At 47.3% G+C, this 22,348-nt stretch overlaps 3 protein-coding genes across 5 annotated transcripts in view; 2 read left to right on the forward strand and 1 right to left on the reverse strand.

Moving 5' to 3' along the window:
* Positions 1 to 7,752: 7,752 nt before the first annotated feature.
* On the forward strand, positions 7,753 to 9,834 carry crygmxl2 (crystallin, gamma MX, like 2). The gene is made up of 3 exons (XM_076050596.1): positions 7,753 to 7,851; positions 8,445 to 8,687; positions 9,522 to 9,834. The coding sequence occupies exons 1-3, from the start codon at positions 7,843 to 7,845 to the stop codon at positions 9,795 to 9,797; spliced, it is 528 nt and encodes a 175-aa protein (XP_075906711.1). The 5' UTR covers positions 7,753 to 7,842; the 3' UTR covers positions 9,798 to 9,834.
* A 1,927-nt stretch (positions 9,835 to 11,761) lies between these two features.
* crygmx (crystallin, gamma MX) lies at positions 11,762 to 12,855 on the forward strand. Its single transcript, XM_076050597.1, has 2 exons — positions 11,762 to 12,025; positions 12,364 to 12,855. The coding sequence occupies exons 1-2, from the start codon at positions 11,849 to 11,851 to the stop codon at positions 12,637 to 12,639; spliced, it is 453 nt and encodes a 150-aa protein (XP_075906712.1). The 5' UTR covers positions 11,762 to 11,848; the 3' UTR covers positions 12,640 to 12,855.
* A 2,155-nt stretch (positions 12,856 to 15,010) lies between these two features.
* The window catches only part of LOC142904477 (delta-1-pyrroline-5-carboxylate synthase-like), an 11,905-nt gene continuing 4,567 nt past the window's right edge, over positions 15,011 to 22,348 (reverse strand). The window contains exons 7-17 of one of the 3 annotated variants that reach the window (XM_076050594.1): positions 22,185 to 22,309; positions 21,696 to 21,840; positions 21,389 to 21,462; positions 21,177 to 21,276; positions 20,550 to 20,770; positions 19,604 to 19,741; positions 19,299 to 19,494; positions 18,699 to 18,820; positions 18,273 to 18,459; positions 17,379 to 17,474; positions 15,011 to 16,630 (exon numbers count right to left, since the gene is read on the reverse strand). In XM_076050594.1, the coding sequence (XP_075906709.1) occupies positions 16,434 to 16,630; positions 17,379 to 17,474; positions 18,273 to 18,459; positions 18,699 to 18,820; positions 19,299 to 19,494; positions 19,604 to 19,741; positions 20,550 to 20,770; positions 21,177 to 21,276; positions 21,389 to 21,462; positions 21,696 to 21,840; positions 22,185 to 22,309 (1,601 nt within the window). In that variant the 3' untranslated portion in view covers positions 15,011 to 16,433. The remainder of the gene's footprint in view (positions 16,631 to 17,378; positions 17,475 to 18,272; positions 18,460 to 18,698; positions 18,821 to 19,298; positions 19,495 to 19,603; positions 19,742 to 20,549; positions 20,771 to 21,176; positions 21,277 to 21,388; positions 21,463 to 21,695; positions 21,841 to 22,184; positions 22,310 to 22,348) is intronic. The other 2 variants (XM_076050592.1, XM_076050593.1) reach the window with 2 other exon arrangements.

Below are 22,348 nucleotides of genomic sequence, written 5' to 3' on the forward strand. Positions count from 1 at the left end.
GACACATTGCCGATTCCGTCTCTGCCGCACCTTCAATTAACTCCCGGCGGGACTGGAGCCTTTTTCTCTCCTGCTGCCAAGCTGATAAATCTTAGATCTGTAGCTTCCCCACGCTAACGAGGAAACGGACAACTCAATTTAGTTTGTACTTCCCCCCCCCCCCAGTTTCTCCTGCTCATTGTTTCCTGCGTGAACCGGTCCTGCCTCGACCGTTGGCCACGGCGCCAATCAGGCCGGCGTTCACACCGGCTGGAGGACGTAGGTTTCAAAAGATGGTTTGGCGAGACACAAAGACGCCGTCCGTTGTTGCCGCCGCTGCCGCGAAAACAAACAGCGTAAATGGGCCACAACAAAAAAGGCGCTCGCCGTGCCAGAACTTATGGGAGGAGCTGCCGCCGCAGCAGTCCTGCAGTTTGTGCACTGATCCTTCAGCCGGCGTCCACATCTGCAGTTCAATAAAATAAATAAAAAAATAAAAAAACCCGGCTTGAAACTACCTACAAAGCAAACGACTCATTGTCCGAGACACTGTGTGACCTCGCCGCGTGCGTCTGTGTTTGTGTGGCCAGTTGCAGCTTGTTTGAAACCCGGCAGAATTGACATCAACCTGCGAGCGTGCACCTGTGTGTGTGCGTGTGTGTGCGCGTGTGTGTGTGTGTGCGTGTGCGTGTGTGTGTGTGTGTCTCACTCCCAGAAAAAAAAAAAACTAAAAAACTAAACTAAAACAAAAAAACACGCGCGCAATCAGCGTGTGGCCGACAGGTCGTGTCGGTGCGCTGAACCGCGTGAACGCGCGGCGCTGTGAAACACGTGTCCGCGTGCGCCCAGGCCGCCCAGCAAACGTACGCGCGCTGGCAAAACACACGCGTACAAGCCGCTGGCAGGGATGCGACTGTGGTCGACAACACAACTTTCAAAGAGCCGCCCTGCAGGGAGGCCATGCTTTGGCTTCTAGTGCCCTCTAGTGTTTGGAATTATCTTGCAAACGTGTGTGTGTGTGTTTTTTTTTTTTTGTTTGTTTTTTTAAACAAACAAAACTGGACAATCTGCTGCGACTGTTAGAGATGAAAGATGAGCAGCTGAAATGCGACGGAGGTACTGAAGGGAAGAAGAAAAAATGTTTTGGGCAAGTTTTAAAGAAAAAATAAAGCAAGTGGAGTGAGTCACATTGATTGTGATGGCTTGTTGAATCATTAATAGTCTTGTCATGAAGAGACGACAACACTGATAGGAGAAAAATGAATAGATTTTTTTTTTTTAAATGCCAATTATTTAATTATTCATTTGTTGCAAGTCGCTGCTGCTCTGGAAGACCCCAAAGTTTCCTCATATTACATCTTAACACTCATTTATTGTAGTATTTGTTTTATTTTCTCTGACTTTAACAGTCCACGATTTTCTCTCCACGTGTGCAAAATCAATAGACGTTTCAACGAGACAGATTGTCAATACGTAGAAAGACTAATTAACTTTTCATCTTTTTTTTAAACAACAACAACAACAACATAAAGATACTCCAAAGAAGATGTTCTTCCCACAAAGCTGCTTGTACGAAAAGAGAAAATCCTATTTCACATAATATTACATCGCTGTCTTATCAGCGGAGTCCCATCACATTTCTTCATGAGATCAATCAGACTCATTTACATAAACACATAGCTTTAATTTTATATTCATCCTCTCAAAGAGGGCTTCCGCTGTAGATTATCGCAGCCTTGCCTGAATCAAGTTTCTCTTCTTTCAACAACTCAACAGCTGCAAAACAAACATACACAAAAAAAACAACCTCACTCGCACTGAGTGGGTAATAAAACATATTTTCACTTTCTTTGTTCGCATGGCTTGTTACAATAATTTCTCCTAATCTGACAAGAATCAATCTCCTGTGAATTTTCTCTTCCAATGTTTCCCGGCAACCAAATTGTTAATGGTGAGATGAAGACACGCTTTGTTTTAACTGAAACTGGTAAGAAAGGCGACCTGAGACTTATATTATTTTCAAAATGAGTGCTGTGAAGACAACGAGCCCGAAGAAAGCGCGCTGTGTATTATTTATGTGGCGCGCTGGCAAAAGGGCCTTGAAAACTGCCAATCGAGGAAAAACACGATTAAGGTGCGAAGCACGAAAAAAAACTTGTTCCACGCGTGCAGGGGGGACCTCAGCTTTCTTTCCTCGTGTTCTTCTTTTCACATTTAAATTTGGTCTAATGTTCAGTCGTCTCCGTCAGTCATGTTTATTGCACATAATTCTGCGCAGGAAAGACTTTCCTCATCCACTGCAGGTCCCCCCCCCACCCCCCCACGCCCCCCACCCCCGGCTCCTCAGATGAAGAGGAGCAAAAAAGCACGTCTAAACCTGTTGTTAATTGTGTGTGTGTGTGTGTGTGTGTGTGTGTGTGTGTGTGTGTGTGTGTCTGCGTGTGTGTGAGTCTGTGTTCAGAGGTGGTGATAAAATATTTAACAAGTCAAATGGTGATAACACGTCGAGATGTTTCGCTATGAGCGCTGCGGTAATCGAACGTATTTGGAGGAGTCAAGGCCGCGAGCGCAGCCTCGTCTCCATCCCCTCCTTCATTTTTGGCTCAATAAAGAGGACAATCACATATTTATATATAGATTCATATCTACGCATATATTTCCTCCAGAGGGACGCAGCCCGATGGGGCCCGGCCGGCCGGCAGCCGCGCTGGGATTTGAGGGGCACCTCAAAGCCGTGATTATCCCGCACGTCTCGGCCCCAATGATGTTACCTGCTGGGACGGCGGCGCTGCTCCTCTAAATAAATTGCAAGTGGCCTTGGGCAATAAGAGGAGCGGCGCTTTGATGCGCCTGACTGCCAATGAGGAAAATGTGCAGCCAGTCAATCAAGCCGCCGCAACAATGGAGCCGCCGACCCTCCCCCGGTTTATTATTTATTTTTCCAAATTGATGTATTTCATTATCGCAGGGTAGCCTTGCTTGCCTTTACTGGGGTAGCGGCAAGGTGGTGTTGGAGGGGTGGGGGGTGGGATGGTGGGAGTGGGGGTGTGGGAGGTGCAACACGATCAATAATTGATACGCGGTGTGAAAAAGGGCTGATTCGCCGCCTCTCCTCTGGTGCACTTGTCACTCGCTGTTGTCAGAACACATTTGCTTTGATGGCAAATTTGAGGAAGTGAACAACAGCATCACATCTGATTAGAAATGTGGCGCGCGGCTGAAAGGCAGCGGCGCCTGCTCCTGTTTGTTCAGGGGCGCGCGGCAGCAGCCTCCGAGGTGAGCTGCAGTCTTGTAAGCCGGGGAGATGAGAGGGGCTTGAACTCTTTCTTTTTTTTCCCTTCCTTGTCATGTGTCAGTAAACAGCAGCGACTTGTTTGAAAGGCACCTGGATTACAGGGTGAAAAAGTTGCTCTTTAAACCTTTAAAGCATCGGGGGCACGCGAGACGTGCCGCGTCAAAACAGGGAAGGAGAGACGAGGAGGCGCCTGAAAGCCTCCGATCCCCCCGGCGAGGCTGCCGTCCCTCCGTCCTCGCGCTGTCTTTCTTTCTCTCTCTCTTTCTCTCTTTCCTTCTGTCTTTTTCTCTCAACGCAACGCTTGGGTCACGCCACATGGTTGAGCATCTCAAATCGATTTAGTCAAATAAAGGAGGAGGCCCTGAATGATTCACAGTCAGAGTTCCCCGAGACACAACTCACACACACGCACACACACACACACACACACACACACTCACACACACACACTAAAATACTACCTGAAAACTTAAGAAAACATCTCATTCAAATATTCAAGGTATTTGAATGCGTAACATTTATAGAGTCTCATTGTTGTGAACGGGAGACAAACACACAAGTGTTTTTAGTGAGTGAAAGACACTGAAGTTACTATTGTGTGTGTATTTGCAAATAATAAATGAGAAGGTCCACTTGTTTCTACAGTTGGGCCAGAACCTGAACTGCTGATCTGCTCAGAGTCTGGTGACATCACAGCTGCGAGCTGTTGTGAGATCAAGTCGTAGGCCAGAAAACAATGGGTGACGTTTACGTCGCTTTAATATTGCTTTCTGTGGGCTAATTTGACATGTTGGCCCTTTAAAATCTACTGCACTCCCATTTAGTTCTTGGAAATCCTCAGTTTCCAGAAAATTGGTGAATTTGTGGACGTTTGCAAATGTTTCCTCGCCACTTCCGACTAAATGAAGGTTTGGGAGGCGTCCGAGTCCAGAAAAAACACACAAAAAAACAAAACAATGAAAAACCAAAAACTTATGTGTGATTTCATTGCGGAGAGTCGTTCTTAATAAAAAGTGAAAATTGTAATTACATGTTGGGAGTTGAGGGATTTACAGGAAACTTTACAAGTAAATTCTGATGGCAAACGCTTCAGCTGAAACATCCAGACAGAAGGAGGAAAACACAACAACAACAAAAAAAGCAACCAAACCAAACAGCATATCAACAACTCAACATAATTGACAGCTGCATGCATTTGCTCAGTCCAAGCTGCCTCCTCCTGCCCACCACCACCAGCCTCCACCCCACTGACTCTGTTCTTCCAACACCATTTCCTCTTTTAATTATCCCCCAGCAGAAAGATGGAGCACATCAGACGCATCGCGGTAAATCCTGGCCCTGGCACCGGCTCATAGTGGCTCCTGCGTCTGGCAATCCCGATAGAGCCCCGGCGCTGGCAGGGACAAGAGAGGCGGCGAGCCTGGAGATTTTCCCACCCAAAGAATGGAGAGGATGATCTCTCAGCAAAAGAGAGGTCCTCATTCTACTCCCGTCATTGGAGGCTTGTTTCTCTCTCTCTCTCTCTCTCCCTCTTTATAAATATATATATATTTGGCGAGCGCCGTTCCCGATCACACCACATTTTCAGCACCAGATTAGCCGGTTCTCAGGAGCAAAACTCACACGGACCCCCTTGTTTACAGCCCCGGAACGACGGTGTCTTTTTTTTTTTGTAACGGCTGTTTAGTTAAAGAGCACATTGGAGGCGGCGAGCTGCACAGCTGCTCTGCTATCTCCACACGCAACATTGTCGGGGTGAGAGTTTCTGTATATGGCGGGGTCAAAGACGCGGCAGTTTGGATTAAGGCAGAGATGGTTTGTTTTTTTCCAAATTGAAAGAAGTCTCCTCTGACCTGGAAATGTGTTTTGACGGACTGAATTGCACATTCACATTATAATTAGGTATCAGCCAAAGCAGTGTGGTGGCTGGTGGCTGGTGGTGTTTTTTTTTTGTTGTTTTTTTTCCACTTTTGGACGGCAGATAGATGGGAAAGAGAGAGAGAGAGAGAGAGAGAGAGAGAGAGAGAGAGAGAGAGAGAGAGAGAGAGAGAAAGGTTGCAAGTTAACTAGTTCTGGCGTTGCTATCTGTCAAAGTTTTTTCACGCTCTCTGCGGGGCGGCACATCAGTCAGCAAGGTCCCCAACTGGCTGCCGTTCTGCGGGCTAATAGTGTCGTCATCTCCCACGCGATTACACAGATTGCACAATGAGATCCTCGGACACAATGGAGCTGCAATTCTATTCCCCCACCACCTCCACCACCACTACTGCCTCCTCTACCTCCTCCTCCTCCTCCTCCTCCTCCTCCTCCTCCTCCTCCCCCCCCTCCTCCTCCAGCAGCCGCAGCAGCAGCGGCAGCAGCGGCGGCGGCGGCTCCCCTGCTCCGTTCCCTTTTCTTCCATCATTCCGAGATGAAGAGTGGAACGCTCCGCAGCGGGTAGCTTTCTTCTCCTCCAGAGGGAACCGAGGAGGCAGGCGAGGGCCTCTGTGATGTTCCCTCTCCCTTCAGGGTGGGGAGGAGATGTCTTGTAGCACAGCTAAAGATGATCATTTGAGAGCCTGTGAAACAAGGTTCCCCCCTGGAAGCCAGCGGAGGAACGCAGCCAGCCGAGGTCCTGAATAATGAGTCGGGGGGGTGGGGAAGGGGTGGAGGGGGGGTTGCAGTTGGAGGCTCCGCACTGGTGAAAAACAATTAGAAAGATAATAATGATAAATTTGCACGTGCGGATGCGATGACACCTCGGCGGTGCTCTTTTCTCGATGCAAGGGTTAAAGGTCAACATCGGAGAAAGTAACGCGTCAACCCAAACAAACAAACAAACAATAGAGCCCCCATTCTCTGCCACCCCCCCGCCCCCCAGAAAAAAAGCTCCTCTCACCCCCATTCCCCCCCCTCGCATCAGGACCGAGTGTACTGGGCAGGATGAAAGAAATCATTCATCTATGAATGAGGGGGAATCTAAACATTTGCTCCTCATATGTTCTGATTGAAAAAATAAATAAATACAGAAATGAATTAAAAAAAACATCCCCCCCCGCCCCCCTCCTCCGCTGCCTTCCGATGAGGAGTAAACACTTGCTCGGAAACTGGCAAAACAAAACCCGCCGTCGCCGCATCTGATAATCTGCCACAATTACGCTGCACGCTGTGATGAAAGCGTATCAATGATCTACTTATGTCATGGAAAAAGAGCATGAAAGCCTCTGAAGCCTGCGAGAGTTTCAAGTCAATGAGTGATCAAAGGCGCCCGAAGCCTATCAACGCCGTTCCTTAACACTGAAACAGTGTCACGCTGCGGCGGCGGTGGCGGCGGCGGCAGCGGCAAGTGTGGGGCGGTGTTTTTGTTTTTTTTCTCCCCTTCGCGTGGGAACATAATGGCCGGTTTTTCTTTTTGGTGAAAAAAACATTTGTCCCGTGCAGAAAAAAACTGCAAACACAAAGTGGGCAGCAGGCACGGGGCCCTTTATGGCTGATAAAAGGCCAAAAGGATGAGAGTGACCTTTCGGGCATCAGCTGGGCTTTTGGAAAAACACAATGCATGATGGCGGCGGCGGCGGCTCTTTCTGGCCTTTTCCTCCCCCCCCCCCTTTCCTCCCCCCCTTTCCTCCCCCCCCCCCCCCTCCTACCCCCACCCACCACCCGCTCCCCTCTGTGTCGGCTGCTGTGGGCGATGCTCTACAAGCCAAAGGACTGACGGCAAAAAACATCTATGATTTTCTACAAACGCTCAAACTTACATACTCTCCCCTCCACCACCACCCCCCCCACCCCTCCCCCCCTCCCTCCCACTGTTTCCCTTTTTATATCACACGTAGAAACACTAAAGCGCGTCGACGTGTACGTCCATCTGTGAGCAGGTCAGTCACGTCTGGCATCACAGCACCACTGCAGGCGATGGAAGTGTTACAAAAAGAAAAGAGCGCAGATCATTGCGGTTTACATCAGAAGTGATCCTTGACGCGCTCGTCGGCGCTCGCAAACAGCGTTTTTCCTCGACGGGGAATTTGAATTAGAATCAAACCAAAGGTCCGAAGCGTTGAGAGAAGCATCAAAAGTCCGACGCGCTCAAACTGGGACGGAGGAAAAGAAGAAATCTAGCAGATCACCAGGCGTGCAATAAAAACCACTGCGAAGAATGTTTTCCAGCCTCTGAAAAACACACAACAACAAAGAAACCAAACCTACTGTACATTTTAAGGGCTTTGTCAGCGAGGGGCCACACACCTAAAGGGCCTTTGTGCCGCCTTTTCAAAAGGCAGCGTCACAAAGTCACGGCAGGGCAAATAGTCATACAAACACAGAATAGCACTCGCATGGTGTTTGTATGCGTGTGTGTGTGTGTGTGTGTGGTGAGGGGGGGCTCCCAGTTCTATAGGTAAACTCTAGCAGGTAGGAGATAAGTCACCCGTGCGGCAGGCGGACAAAGGGAACAGCGGCGGACGTCTAAAAAAAAAGGTAAAGAGTCGCTGGCGGCTGACGAGGCCTCTGACGCCTCTGACTGAGAGTATAAAAGCACCCGCACGTGGGTCAGGGCTCCGTGGTACGTCCAACATCCACATCCTGTGACCATGGGAAAGGTATGAGCTCGCCGTGCAACCGACGCCATCGCAGGTTTGGCAAAAACAAAGAAGAAAAAAAAGAGGCAGAGGAACATCGGCGAGTTTGTCGCGTAAGGGGAAGCGATCAGTGCCGGCGGAGGAGTTTTTTTTTCACCGCAGGGGGAATACTAGCGGCAGAAAACACATAAATTTAAAAAGAAGGAAAAAAAAAAGAAGCTAGCAGGGTCTGGCTTGAGAGGTTTGTTTTTAAATGGAAAAGTGCACGAGCAGGTGTTTAAAGGGGGGGGGGAGACGAGTTGTTGTGCCGTGTGAGTGTGTCAGGTCACTTGTATTTTTTGGCAGCGATTTCCGCCTCTCTAAATTTTGAATCGCTGACAGTTAGCTCGAGAGGTGGTGGGGGAGGGGAGGGTAAATAAATAAATAAATAAGTAAATAAATAAATAAATAAGAAAAAATCTAGTCGAGCAGGGCCAGTGTGACGCGTGGAAAAGTGATCGAGTTTGTTCCAAAAAGGGGAAGCAGTGGCCCCTGCAGTCTAAACATAGGTACTGCAACCGCTTTTTCAAGAGTTGTTACAATTTCTTCTCCCTGCTTCTCCTCTCCTTCTCGAGATCATCTTCTACGAGGGCCGCAACTTCCAGGGCCGCCACTGGGAGTGCAGCAGCGACTGCATGGACACCTTCAGGCACATCCGGTGCTGCAACTCCATCCGCGTGAGCGGGGGCAACTGGGTGGCGTACGAGAAGCCGCACTACATGGGCTACCAGTACATCCTGGGCCCCGGCGAGTACCCCGACTTCCACACCTGGATGGGCTTCAACAACTGCATCCGCTCCTGCCAGATGTTCTCCCCGGTAAGTCAGTCACGCCGGCAGACAGACAGACAGACAGGCAGAGAGGCAGAGAGGCAGGCCCCTCCCACCACTACGCTCACCTCGCACATCAAATGCCGCTTTAGAGAACAGGGTGTCAATCACAGCACTCCCCCAACCTCCCTCACCCCCCCCCCACATCCCTCCCGTTTGATGTCATTTGCAGATAACTTAGGCAGGTCATAGCTTTAAAAGTCTGTGTTGCAAAAGCCCACAAGGAGCCTCCAGTCAGCCTTTAAAAGGAATATGATACACCCCCCATAAGACCCGCCGCCGCCACCGCCTTCATTCTAATTCTGTTAGGCACATTGAGTGTTTCTGGGACTTTGGGGAGTCGAAGGAAGAAGGAAGGAGAGTGAGAGAGAGAGAGAGAGAGAGAGAGAGAGAGAGAGAGAGAGAGAGAGAGAGAGAGAGAGAGAGGGAGAGAGAAAGAGAGAGAGAGAGAGAGAGGGAGAGAGAGAGAGAGAGAGAAAACTAATTCTGTCACGCTCCAAAGAAGCTGTTGCTCATCCTCATCTGCGGTTTGCTTCAAGAAACAAAGTAGGAGGAAGCACTCGCAGGAATTCATAGTGAGAGAGCGAGAGAGAGAGAGAGAGAGAGAGAGCGAGAGACAGAGAGAGAAAGGGAGAGAGAGAGAGGGAGAGAGAGAGGGAGAGAGAGAGAGAGAGAGAGAGAGAGAGAGAGGGAGAAAGGGAGAGAGCAGGGTCGTGTCGGGAGGCTGGAGTAAAAAAAAAAAAACTCTCCGGGGGGGTCCACCACGCTCGGCCAGGGGGCGCCATAATGACGCGCTGGTTTGTCCCCCTCCTCCCCCCATAGTACAGAGGATCCTACAAGATGAGGATCTACAACAGGCCTGATCTGATGGGCCACATGATGGAGTTCATGGACGACTGCCCCAACGTCACCGAGCGCTTCCGCTCCCGGGAGATCTACTCCTGCAACATCATTGAGGGCTACTGGATCTTCTACGAGCACCCCAACTTCAAGGGGCGTCAGTACGTGCTGCGCCCCGGAGAGTACCGGGCCTGCAGCGAGTGGGGCTGCCACAACCCCATGGTGGGCTCCTTCAGGAGGATGAGGACTCTCATGTGAAGTGTTGACATTAAAGATGTGATTTTTCAAATGGCAACGTGGTCTGTGTGTTCATTCCTCTCGGAGAACTTTTCCCCTGTTTTACCATGAAAGGGGAAAGAAAAACCCAGACGGGAAACATTTCAAAGCATGAGGTGTGAATCTTCAAACATCTGCTGGGTGATGCAATCAGAATCTATTGCAATAAGTAAATAAATACCTAATAATAATAGTAGTAATGACGATAATCTCTTTGCCTTGCTCTTCATTCTCCCAACCTAAGCCAACCAGTCAGTAGCTGCGTTTCTATTACCCCTAGAGTTGCGCAAAACATAAATATCGCAATAAAAAACTGGCAGTGGAAACACCTAAACAACTCTCAAATATCTCTAAAAGATTGACGCTCTCATGAGGTGGTTTTCAGACGTATCGATACAGAGGTTTATCGAAAAAGTGTCATGGAAAGACTTTTTTTTCACATTTGCACGACACCATGCAGGGTCACATGCCAGTTCACTTCTAGTGAAAATAGCATGTGATGTTTGGACGGATGAGGAGACAAAATACATTTTTACAAGTAATCAAAGAGAAAAATATAACAGCCATTGTTGACAGCTAACAAACGTAACCAAAAAAACGTAATTACAGCTTATGTGCTTCACAAATCGTAATCGCAATTGCGCGCTGTTGACGTTTTAGAAATATCGCTTTTATTTTGCGAAAATCTGTAATGAAAAGGCAGCTGCTGAGTTTCTGGCATTTGTGCCAACAAAGGCCAGGCGCTGCAGCCCTTGTTGTCTGCGGGCAAGAAAAAGTGCCATTGTACAGTATTTTGTTGTGTCCGTTGACAGGCGGAGATTTAACAGAGACAAAGAGGCCGCTGCAGCCAGCCAGCCAAAGCCCACGCCACTGCCCCCACACCCTCCACACCCCAGACGGCAGGGCATCGCTGTGCTGACACCACAAAGCTTTGTGTCACATTCGCAAAAGAAAGACCAGCAAAAAAAAAAAAAAAAAAACTATGCCAACCGGGTCTATAAAGAGGTGTAGGACCTGTGGGCATCCAGCCTGGTCCAACCTCAACACAGTCAGTCACCATGGCCAAGGTAAGTGTGCAGCGTCCACATCTACACACTCACAGAGTGTTGCTTTCTGCTGCAGTGTGACCCTGCTGATCCACGTTGCAGAAACTCGCAGTTTCGCCAGATGTCTAAAGGCCACGTTAATAATCTGCTACAAACAAAAAAAGAGTAAAACTAGACGAATGTTTCGGGAAACAGCAACATCACAAGGCTTGGAAAGAGTTTTATTGTCAGGCCTTGATTTATTTGACTGATTTATCATGAAAAAAGAAGGCAGGTCTCTCAGTAAAATAGCAGCAATAATAATAAAATAATAATATAAATATTTTATAAAACATGTTATGCAAAGACACTTAGCATTAGTATAGTATTGTTACACACTTTATTAATAATTTATAAGGTATTGATCCGGCACAAATACATAAACAGTTACTCATAGTTTTTGCAAGGTTATTTGCATATTGATCTTGCAGTCATACTTTATAAATGGTGGTTAAAAGTAAAGTCAGGCTAACGCTTACAAATTATGAACACAATCAATAGACACAGAACAGATGATCAACTCACAAAAACATTTTTAACAGCTAAAACTGTGTATCTGTTAAAAAAGTGTGACCACAAAGCTCGTTTGATTTTGTACCTGATTCATAATGTGGGTCTGCAATTCATGCAATGTTTGTACAATACTGATATTTGCAATAAGACACCAACTGCAGCATAACAAAAATGCATATGAAAGTAAGAACGGTAGCAAAAATGTCTCTGATTCTAAACGCGCGCGCGCGCGCGCACACACACACACACACACACACACACACACACACACACACACACACACACACACACACACACACACACACACACACACACACACACACACACACACACACACACACACTGAGTGACCGCCTCCCTCGGCACCAGATCACCTTCTACGAGGACAGGAACTTCCAGGGCCGCCACTATGACTGCAGCAGCGACTGCCCCGACATGCAGAGCCACTTCAGCCGCTGCAACTCCATCCGGGTGGACGGCGGCTGCTGGGTGGCCTACGAGAAGCCCAACTACGGCGGCTACCAGTACATGCTGCACAAGGGCGAGTACCCCAATTACCAGCGCTGGGCCGGCTTCAATGACTGCATCCGCTCCTGCCGTATGGTCCCACCTGTGAGTCCCCCTCATCCCCGGCTTGGTGTTGGTGTGTCTGTGTATGTGTGTCGGTGCTCAACGGGGAGCATTTAGTTGCCCAGCCTTGTCCTACTGTTTCCACCTCGTGGTGCCAGTACCTATTTTGGATTGACCCATAACTGTGCTAAGATAAAAAAATAACTGGAAATGAGGCGAAAGTAGAAGGAAAAGGGGGACAATAAACAAGGACATTGTGAAATAGAGGGGAAAGAAACTTTGGGTATGAAATCACGTCATCTTGTTCATCACGTTCGAGCTTCCTGCAACGGGCAAAAACAAATCTCTGCTTTCTCTCTTTCGCTCGTCTGCTCCCTCAGTACAACGGCAACTACAGGATGAAGATCTTCGAGCAGTCCGACTTTGGCGGCCAGAACCTGGAGCTGCAGGACGACTGCCCCGACCTGCACGAGCGATTCCACACCCGCGACATCTCCTCCGTCAACGTCATGGAGGGCTACTGGATACTGCACGAGCACCCCAACTACAGGGGGCGCCAGTACTTCCTGCGTCCCGGCGAGTACAGGAGGCACAGCGAGTGGGGCAGCACCAGCCCGACCTTCGGCTCCCTGAGACGCGTCACCGACCTCAACTGATCCCGTCGACCTCCCCCTCCCTCTCTCCCCGCTAAGCACCTGAAACGCTATTGCGCGTTTTCCGCCGACGGAGGTTCTTTGGGTGTGTCTGCTGTTTGTGCACTGTTGAGTAAAAAAAAGTTCCTTCCCCAAATCACCACCGAAAGCGTGATCTCCATCTTTGCCTCTTTGGTCGTCCCGCAAGTTAAAAAAAAAAAAAAAAAAATGGTTTGCCTCGCCCCCACCCCGCCCTTTCCTCCCCCCACCCCCGCTCCCGTCCTGCTGGAATCACAATAAACGAAATCTTGATGAAAGCCAACTAAAGGCGGCCTTTGTGAATGTTCCACCGACTACTACAGCTGTCAGAATGAGGGAGGGGGAAAAAAGATCAGGGTGGGTATGGCGTTTCATAAATCTGAGGACTTTCTCTCTCTCTTTAGTATGGAAATTGAACTCGGGTTTCATCAAGCCGCAAGACCAAGATGTGGGATTGGAGCCCGCCGAGGTCCCAGTAAGACCGCGAGTTTCCACACTTTTGCCGCGATATTGTCATCCTGCGTACACAAAAGAGAAAATTATCAAGGAAACAGAAGCCGGTTTCCTTTGAAGAGGGATATTAAAGGGCAGAGAGAGGCTATCTGAGGATGAGCGTGTAGTAGTCTTTACGAGATCACATGGTACACAGCAGGCGCGTTGGGTCCATGAAAGATGCCCATATTAGATCCACATCACAGGGCCGGTGCCAACTCAAAGAGTCGGAGTCAAAGTGGCCTGGTATTAGCCCCGAGCGCCGAGCTCTCTCAGAACAAAAAACAAAAACCCCGTCCACATCCCCGCTCATGCATTTTTCATCAGGCCGAGATACCCAGCCCTCTCAGAAACAAATATCAATTATTGAAATTGTTAATTAGACGGCGCGTAATTGGCAAAGATACACATGAATAAATAACACTGACCATTAATTATTGATTCGGAAAAATTTGAAGCCCAGCGGGGAGCGCGTTTGAGAGTCTCTTAAGATCAAGTGCGGCAAGAAATACGAGTTTTGGCCTTGAGTAATGTCCAATTAAAGGACTGTCAGCTCTTGCTGCACAAGTCCGGTGATTTGCCCTCATCATCCGCATTTCATGTCGACGGACGGCGGTGCAGACAGAGCGGCGTCAACAGAGAGCAACGTGGGAATCGTACAGCCGGGGTCCCGGGGCCAGGGGAGTGGAGGGTGTGGGGGGGTCGGGAGGTGTCAGGGAGGAGATGAGAGGAAATTTACTGACTGCCAGTCAGAAGTTAATTTAAAGTCACCAGTGGCTTCAGCCGGTAACCTCGCTGAGAGAGAGAGAGCAAAGCAGATTGACTGGCAGCTGCAGAGAATCAGCCCGCAGCCAGTTTAAGGTTAAACTTCCCATTAGAAGCAGCAGAACCTGGAAACTGTGCAAACTCTCCTGGTTGCACTTCCTGTCCACGCTGTCGCTGAAATTATACTTTAGATTCAGTTTTTCAAAAGAAAAATCTGAAGACGAGGGGTCAGCAACCCCATAACACCATCATTAGCAACTGAGAAAGACCAATTTGCAGGGAATTTAAGGATTCACATGCAGCAAGTCGCTTCCGCGGAATTCACACAATGTTCTGAAGTGGAGGGTTTTAGGTTTGCAGCCCGCCAGCTCAAATCTTCTTTATCGAAAATAACCGAAACAGTCCTCGACGTACGACCCGGCCCGGGAAGCTGCGCAAACACAGCGGCAGCCACGGCGGTAAGAGCGCGTTTTCACCTGGAAAGCTTCCGTTAAGTGCCAGAAAAACAACTTTGATGAGCGCGATATAGTAAAATACAAGCGGGTGCATCAAACGGGCAACGCTTGGCGTCCCTGGATTGTTGCGACTCTACCTCCAGTCATTTAGACGATACTTTCAATCACTTCACACATTAAAAAAAAAAAAAAAGAAAGAAACGGGGGGACAAAAGCGAGAGATTTGAGATTTGTCTGCCGCTTCATCTCTGAACCCTTTGGACTCGGTGACGGGGAGCTGATTGAAGGGTAAGTAGTGCGTTTTGGAGTATGAATTCTTTAGATGCCGGCAAAGAGAGAGAAAGACGAAACCAAGAACACAAGGCTGTGATTCCATTATTAGTCTCACTTCTTCTTCTCCCTCCTTTCATTTCTGATGGCTGGATAATTAAACCTCTATAGTATTGTCTTCCATCTTCTTTGCCCCACTTCTAGCAATGTGAATTCCCCTATGGGCAACTTTAAAAAGGCCCTTTTTAGACTTTTTTTTTTTTTTCAGATCAGTGCGATTTTTTTTTCTTCTCTCCCCCACCATTAATTTGTGTTCTTTGTGAAAGTAGAAACACTGGAGCCAGGACAGAGAGGCAGATATGAGCCGAGATTCTCAACAATGCAACTAAAAGCAACCCCCCAAAAAAAAAAATCAAAGAAAGAAGGAAAAGCGTGCACAAAAATATTCATTTTTTTCTTTTTAATTCTCCGATATTGCTATTAAACAAGCGTAAACAATCATTAGGTGTGCATGAGATCGCAGGCTGGAATGTTACAACGCTTGATTTAAAAGCAGTCGTGTTCTCCCCTCCAGCTGGAAGGAGGCAGCGGCAGCTCGTCAATTACTGCTCCTGCACTGACAGAAGCTCTGGGCAACACGCAGGCAACGAGAGGGGAAGCAGAGAGGCGAAAAGCAAAAAGAAAAGAAATGGGCACCAACAGCAACAATGATTAAATAAATAAGAACAAAAACAAAACAAAGGATCTGACTTTGATGCATTCCAACTTAGTTTGTTGCAAAACCTGTAATCTGCATTCCGACGTATGAAAACCTCTAATTTATCAGGATTCGGCTCAATCGCAAATTATTTGCTCCAAATGTTGTACAAATGTATGTAGTATATAGCATAGTGGTTTAAATCCCTGTGTGAAATTGCAAATACTGGTATGTATTATATTAGATTTTCATCTGGACACAGAGGGAGGGGAGTGGATCAGTTTCTGCAAACAATTAAAGCTCACAAAATGAAATGAAATAAAATGCAAACGTTGGGCAAAATGAAAACCTGCCTGCAGATAGAACATGATTTAAGAGGAGCTTTGCAGACAGTGAGCCGTCACGTGATATAAAAGTTCAAATAAAAACCATCGGCCTGAGCATCTTTTTGTTGTTTTTGTTTGGTGTTTATAAATCTTGGGTCACTGGAACGTCTCTTTCATGTGTCCTTTAGTTTCATTCATCTTTTTATTTCACTATTTTCTTGTGCTTTACTCTTTGTGCAGCAATATCTTTTAAAAAGAGCTTCTGATGATGATGATGATGATGATGATGATGATGTCCGCATGGTTCCCACCCTGTTGCCGTCCTCTAACCCACAACTCTATGATGCCATTCACTGTGCCTCGGGTCAAGGATCCAAACCTTCTGAACCGATTGCCAACGTGTAATAAGTTATTGCTGAGATATAAACTGCGTCTCCTCCCTCAGTTATTCTCTCTCGTGTTGAGGTAGAAACTGTGACGTTCTTGACTCAAAAAATCCCTCCTTCAGATTGAGGATCACACTTCTGTTCTCCTTCTTCTTTACAGTTACAAAGCTGGTGAAAATCCAACACTGGGCTGGTAAAAGATGTCATTTGATTGTGTTTTGCCGATCAAGCAGGTTGCCGCTGTGGTTTTTACAGGTCAGTCAGATCGTGAGGCTTCCGGAGGCTTCTGCCCAAATCCAGCTGTGAGCGGGGAGAGCACGCACACACACACACACACACACACAGACGCAGCTCGTCCAGTCCCGATGACTGCTTGGAGGCTTGCGGTCTAGTTGCTGTCCCTCCGTCCAGCCGCCGGCTCTCCCACCAGCAGGTTCTCGTGGAGGAACTTCATGGTGCCGCTCTCGGAGAAGTCGGCCGCCGTGTGACCGTCGCCTCTAAGGACCCACTTGGTGGTCAGCAGCCCTTCCAGGCCCACTGGGCCGCGAGCGTGGATCCGAGCGGTGCTGATACCCACCTCGGCTCCTGCGGACGGAGACCAGCAAGACAGCGGTTCATCTTGTGCAACACTTAGAAATCAACGGTTAAAAGTTTAATATTGTATAAAAAGTTTGATAATCTGATGGGAAAAAAATTGTGCTCTAAAACATACAGTTCTGGGAATGGGCACCTTGTGATGTCACAAAGGTCCCCAATACCTCACCCTAGGGTAAGTGACAGCCAGAACCCCCGGCCAGGTGTTGAAACTGCCTTGATTCTGTCTCCTTCCAAACATTTGCAGCCTCACGTTTCGCAGGAGGCTGCAAACACAGGGCTAAATATGCTGTTTTTTTTCTGTGGATCTATTTACACAAAGAATGTTGCACTGGAGTCCAGGATGAAGGATGAGGATTTTTAAAATGGGTCGAATATGGGAGCTTTGAGCATAAGGCTTGAAAATCAAACACTTTTTGCAAACACTTTTCAAAAACTATGCAAACTTAATGCAAAACTCGTTTTAGCAGAACTGAGAGACTAACACCAGTAAAGACCAGATGGTCTCAGTGATAAACGCAGAGCAAAAGAGAAGAAATTTCAGGCAGACATTTCATTTCATGTCATTTGGCAAACTTTGCCAATGACAAACTATTCCACAGTTTAGGAACAAATACTGGATAAGAGCTGATTAGTTATCCAGTGTGACCTTCATGGTGCCAAAAAAAAAAAAAGAAATACTAAAATCAAGCTGACTGGCAACCCGCGCAGTGAAAACAGGCAACCAAACTCGGCTCACCCAGTCCGAAGCGGAAGCCGTCGGCGAACCGCGTGCTGGCGTTCCAGAAGACGCAGGCGCTGTCCACCTGCTGCAGGAAGTGCTCAGCCGTCTCCTCTGAAAGAGAACGACGGCTTATTGGTGCTGGTGACACGAACCAGGAAGTACGTAAAGTCAGGAGCAGGTTTGCCGCAGAGACGCAGAGATTAAGAAAACCTCTAAATATCTTGACTTATTAAACTAGCTACAGTACGTCTGATCCTTCCTGTTGCTCTCTATGGAAATTACAAAACGTTGATTCTCCATCAAAGTATAGGTAATTTGTTCAGTAAGCTGCAGTCTGCCCTACAATAACACTGGGCTACTTCAAATTAAGAAATTCAGCCTCCGGAATTAATATAATTTACATCTAGTCATCCAGTTTTTTTTCTTATAAACATTTTTTTTTTTTTTTTTTTTCTTTTTTACTTCAACACTGACAACAACATCGACTGGTATGTTCCAATTCATAGAGGTGATGATGTACCTACCCTCTTTTGTCAAGAGATGGAAGCAGGAAAGTAGCAGGTCTCAATTTTTCCCTTGGCGAAAATAAGAGCCGCACAACTTCCGAAATAAAAATGTTTTCCCTCCAATGTCCTTTTCCTTTTCTCCACTCATGCTGAAAATGTTTGAGGCTTTTGCCCGTTTTGTCTGCATACTTGGGTTTTTATATGTAAGGCAGCGGCTCTCAAGTTTTGTATTCAGAGGCACAAATGGTGGTGATAAACAAACCCCTCGAAAATAATTTCATACAATCCTATATATAAAAAAAAAAAAAATCCATAATAAACTAACATGTTGGAGAACTTCCGCCCAAATAAAACAAACATGATGCGAGAAAATAATAACCCTGCGGTGTGGCTGCTGTCCTACCGTTCTCGGTGACGATGACGTCGGTGTGGGAGCTGCCGTACTTGTGGATGTGCTCCACGGCCTCCTGCACGCCGTCCACCACCTCCACGCAGCACTGCAGGTCGCTGTACTCGGTCCGCAGCGACTTGGCCTCCGACGGGCTGAAGGTCAGGTAGGAAGCGAAGCGGGGGCCGGCATGGATCTTTACCTGAGGAGCGACAATGGTGAACACTGTCAATGGATTTCATTGAAAGTAAAGAAGCGGTGGAAGTTGTGCTGGAGGAAGTTGTGCTGGAGGAAGTTGTGCTGGAGGAAGTTGTGCTGGAGGAAGTCGTGCTGGAGGAAGTTGTGCTGGAGGAAGTTGTGCTGGAGGAAGTTGTGCTGGAGGAAGTCGTGCTGGAGGAAGTTGTGCTGGAGGAAGTCGTGGCCCAGTTCTGGACATTTTACCCTCTCGGTTCGCAGCATGTCCACGATCTGGTCGAAGGCCGGCGTCCTCAGCACGTCCCGGTGGATCAGCAGGGTCTCCATGGCGTTGCACGCAGCCGGGTAGTCGCACTTTGCATCTCTGACTGAAAACAAGACAAGAAACTCATTTTAAAAGTCGCTTTTTTGTTGTTGTTGTTTTTTGTTTTTTTTTCAAAAGAAACCTGACAAAGGGACACAAACATATTTAATGACTGAAAGCAAAATGTCCTAAAGGAATAGGAGCTGACGTTAAGCTAGGTATGTACAGTATGACACGTTCTATTGAGGGACTGATGCAACAAATTAATATCCAGTGTCAAGGTTGAATGGCCATGAAAGGTCACACAGCCAAGCTTGCACAGAACGTCACTACAGTTCATCTGGATTTGTCTATAAAACTAGAGAAATTCGGACACCACTGAAACACAAAGTCACATAGTCTTTTCTGCACAATCCCTCTCTCTTGTCATACTAGCAAAATATTGGATGTGTATGTGTGGATCAGTGCCAATGATCCCACCCTGGGCCTGCAGCAGGGCATCTGTTTCTGTCAGCTTCCCTCCACTTGGGCAGACTTCTCACCTATCTTCACCACTTTGTCCACACTGGCGTCTGCGTCCACGTAGACGTGGCAGATTCCCTCGCTGTGGCCCAGCACCGGGATGCCCTTGGCGGCCCGCTGGATGTCCCGCACCAGCTGGGAGGAACCTCGGGGGATGATCAGGTCGATCAGCTTGTCCAGTCGGCACAGGTCCTCCACCTCCTCGCGGCGGCTCACCTTCGCAGAGGTCGACGGAACATCATCACACACAGTTTCACAGCCGCCTGCCGCCGGTGAAGAGTGTCTATTGTTTTGCATTATTTCGGTTTGGTTTGGGTTTTTTTACCAGCTGTACGGCGTCTTTGACTCCGTGGATTGAAAGTGCTTCCTGTGTGAGCTGGTGGAGGATGCGGTTGGTGTTGGCCGCCTCCTTGCCTCCTTTCAGCAGGAGGGCGTTTCCGCTGGCGATGGCCAGTGCCGACACCTGCAGGAGAACGAAGGAACGATATAAATCCATTAAAGCCCAAAGACATAATGAACAGAATTGATCTAGAATTATTGTTATTATCACAACAATGTCAAGGACGAGTGGAAATCTGATTATATGAAATTGCTTCATGTAATTTTAAACGACTTTGGATCCACTCTGGCTTCTACTGCCACTGTGACTCTATTTCTATCGCTTGAATTTTTTTGCATTTCCTTTTAATTTTTTCTTATTCCAAGAATAAGGCGCCGTGTGAGTGGCAGCAATTTACAGCCTGTTCATAAGACGTAAATATCTTGGTTTGTTTTTTACCTTTTATAACCGACACATATTTTATTTTTATTTTTTATTTCCTTATTTCTTTACAATAATATAATCTTAATAATAAATATCATTTTTAATAATAAATGTCAATCTTTTTTGCACTAAACAGTTGCTGCAATTATGCAAATGTATCCACTGTGGGATTAATAAAGGCGTTCCATTGAATTCTATTCATTCCAACTGGTCAAAGCAGATGGACTCCACCCTCTCAGTTGGTTTTCACTTCGATTGTGCAAAGCACTTCGAGGTGACTCTGGAAGTGATTAAGTGCTTTTAAAACATAAAAGCTGATTGATTCATTCATTCATTATTTAATTCATTGAATCCCATCAAACTTTGCTGTGCAGTCCTGTGCAGTCCTGTGCAGCACAGTGCAATGTTGACACTGGTGAGATTGCTGCATCTCTGCGTGACATATCATCAGCTCCATGTCCTCTGACAAGGAGCTCTCTGACTCCCTAGACAGCCGGCGGCTGAGTACCTGCGGCAGGCAGTCGGGTCGGGCCTCGAAGATGACCAGTAGCACTCCGATGGGCACGGTGATCTGCTCCAGCTGCAGGCCGTGAGCCACCCTGGTCCTGCGCAGCACCCGGCCCACGCTGTCCTGGGCGGCGGCGGCAATCTGCCGCAGGCCGACGGCCAGGCTGCCCAGTTTGGACGCAGACAAGCTGAGGCGCTTCACCAGCGCCGCCGGCAGGAGGCCTGCAACACCAGACAGATGGCTACTGAAGAGTTCCTCCGCGGAAAAATAAAGAAATGTCTCCCTCTAGTGGAGAAATTGTTGAATTAGAATTGGCTTCTATTTTTTCTTTAAATTAATAAGAGAAAGGTTCACACGCAACTTAAAAAAATATATATTAAAATAGTAACATATTTTAGAGTTAAGTATCTCATAGTTTCCTGCATAGAATTATTATTATTTTTTTTTAAAGTGTAGGTGTCATAGTTTAACATGGTATGTTTATATCTGTTCTAATTTATGGAACCTAATTCATTTAAAAAAAAAATGTAGAGGAATATCTAGTGTTATTTAGTGATGACAGCCTCCCTCCCAAATATGCTCAACTTTAACTTCCTGCTGAAACCTGGTAATTCCTGGTAATTCTACCTGCATTCACAGCCTGGTCCATGTCCGTCTTGTTGGCGGCCAGAATCTCCTCCTTCCTGTCAGTTAGCAGCTCGGCTAAATGGCAGATGATCTCACTCCTCTGAAAAAATAATACAAAATAAAAACATATTGATTACAGAAAAATAATAGCTTTGCAGGAAAAACAGGAATTTTCTTTCTTTCTTTTCTTTTTTTTTTTGTTGAAAAGCCACCTGGTCTGGATGCAGAGATGCCAGAGTTCTGCCAGCCTGACGTGCCATCTCCGTCTGCTGCTCCACACTCGGTCCTGGTCGGAGAGTAACATGGATCCTGTTGAACGCTCAACATCGGCTGTATTTTAATATAAAAGCACCAACAGTTTACGCTCCATCTGTATCGAGCGGCATTTTTGGATTTTCTTGGGAAAATGATGTGTTTTGTGATTTAATTTTTGAGTTTGAAGGTGTGAAACCTTCCACCAGGCTTCCACCACCTGCTGGTGGAGCGAGTGAAGTGGAGACGGATGGCGGCTTCCCTCACCAGCAGGTTTGATCTCAGAGAAGAAGGTTCCGACCTTCTTGCCCTCCACGATGTCCGTGATGACGTGACCTGTGACCTTTGGGCTGGTGCCGTTGGCGATGACCACGGAGGTGCCACTTTGCAGAGCCCACAGAGCCGCTTTCACCTGCAGAGGAGACGACAGAACACTTTGTCTTATTTGTCCAAGACTCGTCAGTTAGTGGACTGACACAAAAACATCCAAGCGTAGGTGAAATCTGACCATTGAAACTGTCGTGGTGCAAAAGAATAAACAGGAAAATCACATAAAAATATTGGCCACTCCCATAATTTAATTCATAAAGACTTTAATTTTCTATAGATGGAGCACACAAAGTGAAACAATATCTTTGATTGAGACAGTGCATCAAATAAAGAGAAACTCTGACGTCCGATCAGACTCATTGCAGCCAGTCAGTAACAGTTTGGATGATTAGAGCCTTTCTTTAGGATATAGACAAAAAAAATCACCTTGGCCTCCATGCCTCCGAGGCCGACTCTGGACTTTGTCCCGAATGTGATGGATTGCTGGTCTCCGGGGTAGAAGATGTCGATCAGCTTGGCGTCATCAGTGCCGGGAGGGCTGTCGTAGAGTCCTGCAGGTCAACACATCATGTGACAGTGTGACAGGTCAC

Source organism: Nelusetta ayraudi, unplaced genomic scaffold, assembly GCF_046127955.1.
Source record: "Nelusetta ayraudi isolate G7.1 ecotype Tasmania unplaced genomic scaffold, CSIRO-AGI_Nayr_v1 ptg000128l, whole genome shotgun sequence".
In the NCBI taxonomy this organism is placed as follows: Eukaryota; Metazoa; Chordata; class Actinopteri; order Tetraodontiformes; family Monacanthidae; genus Nelusetta; species Nelusetta ayraudi.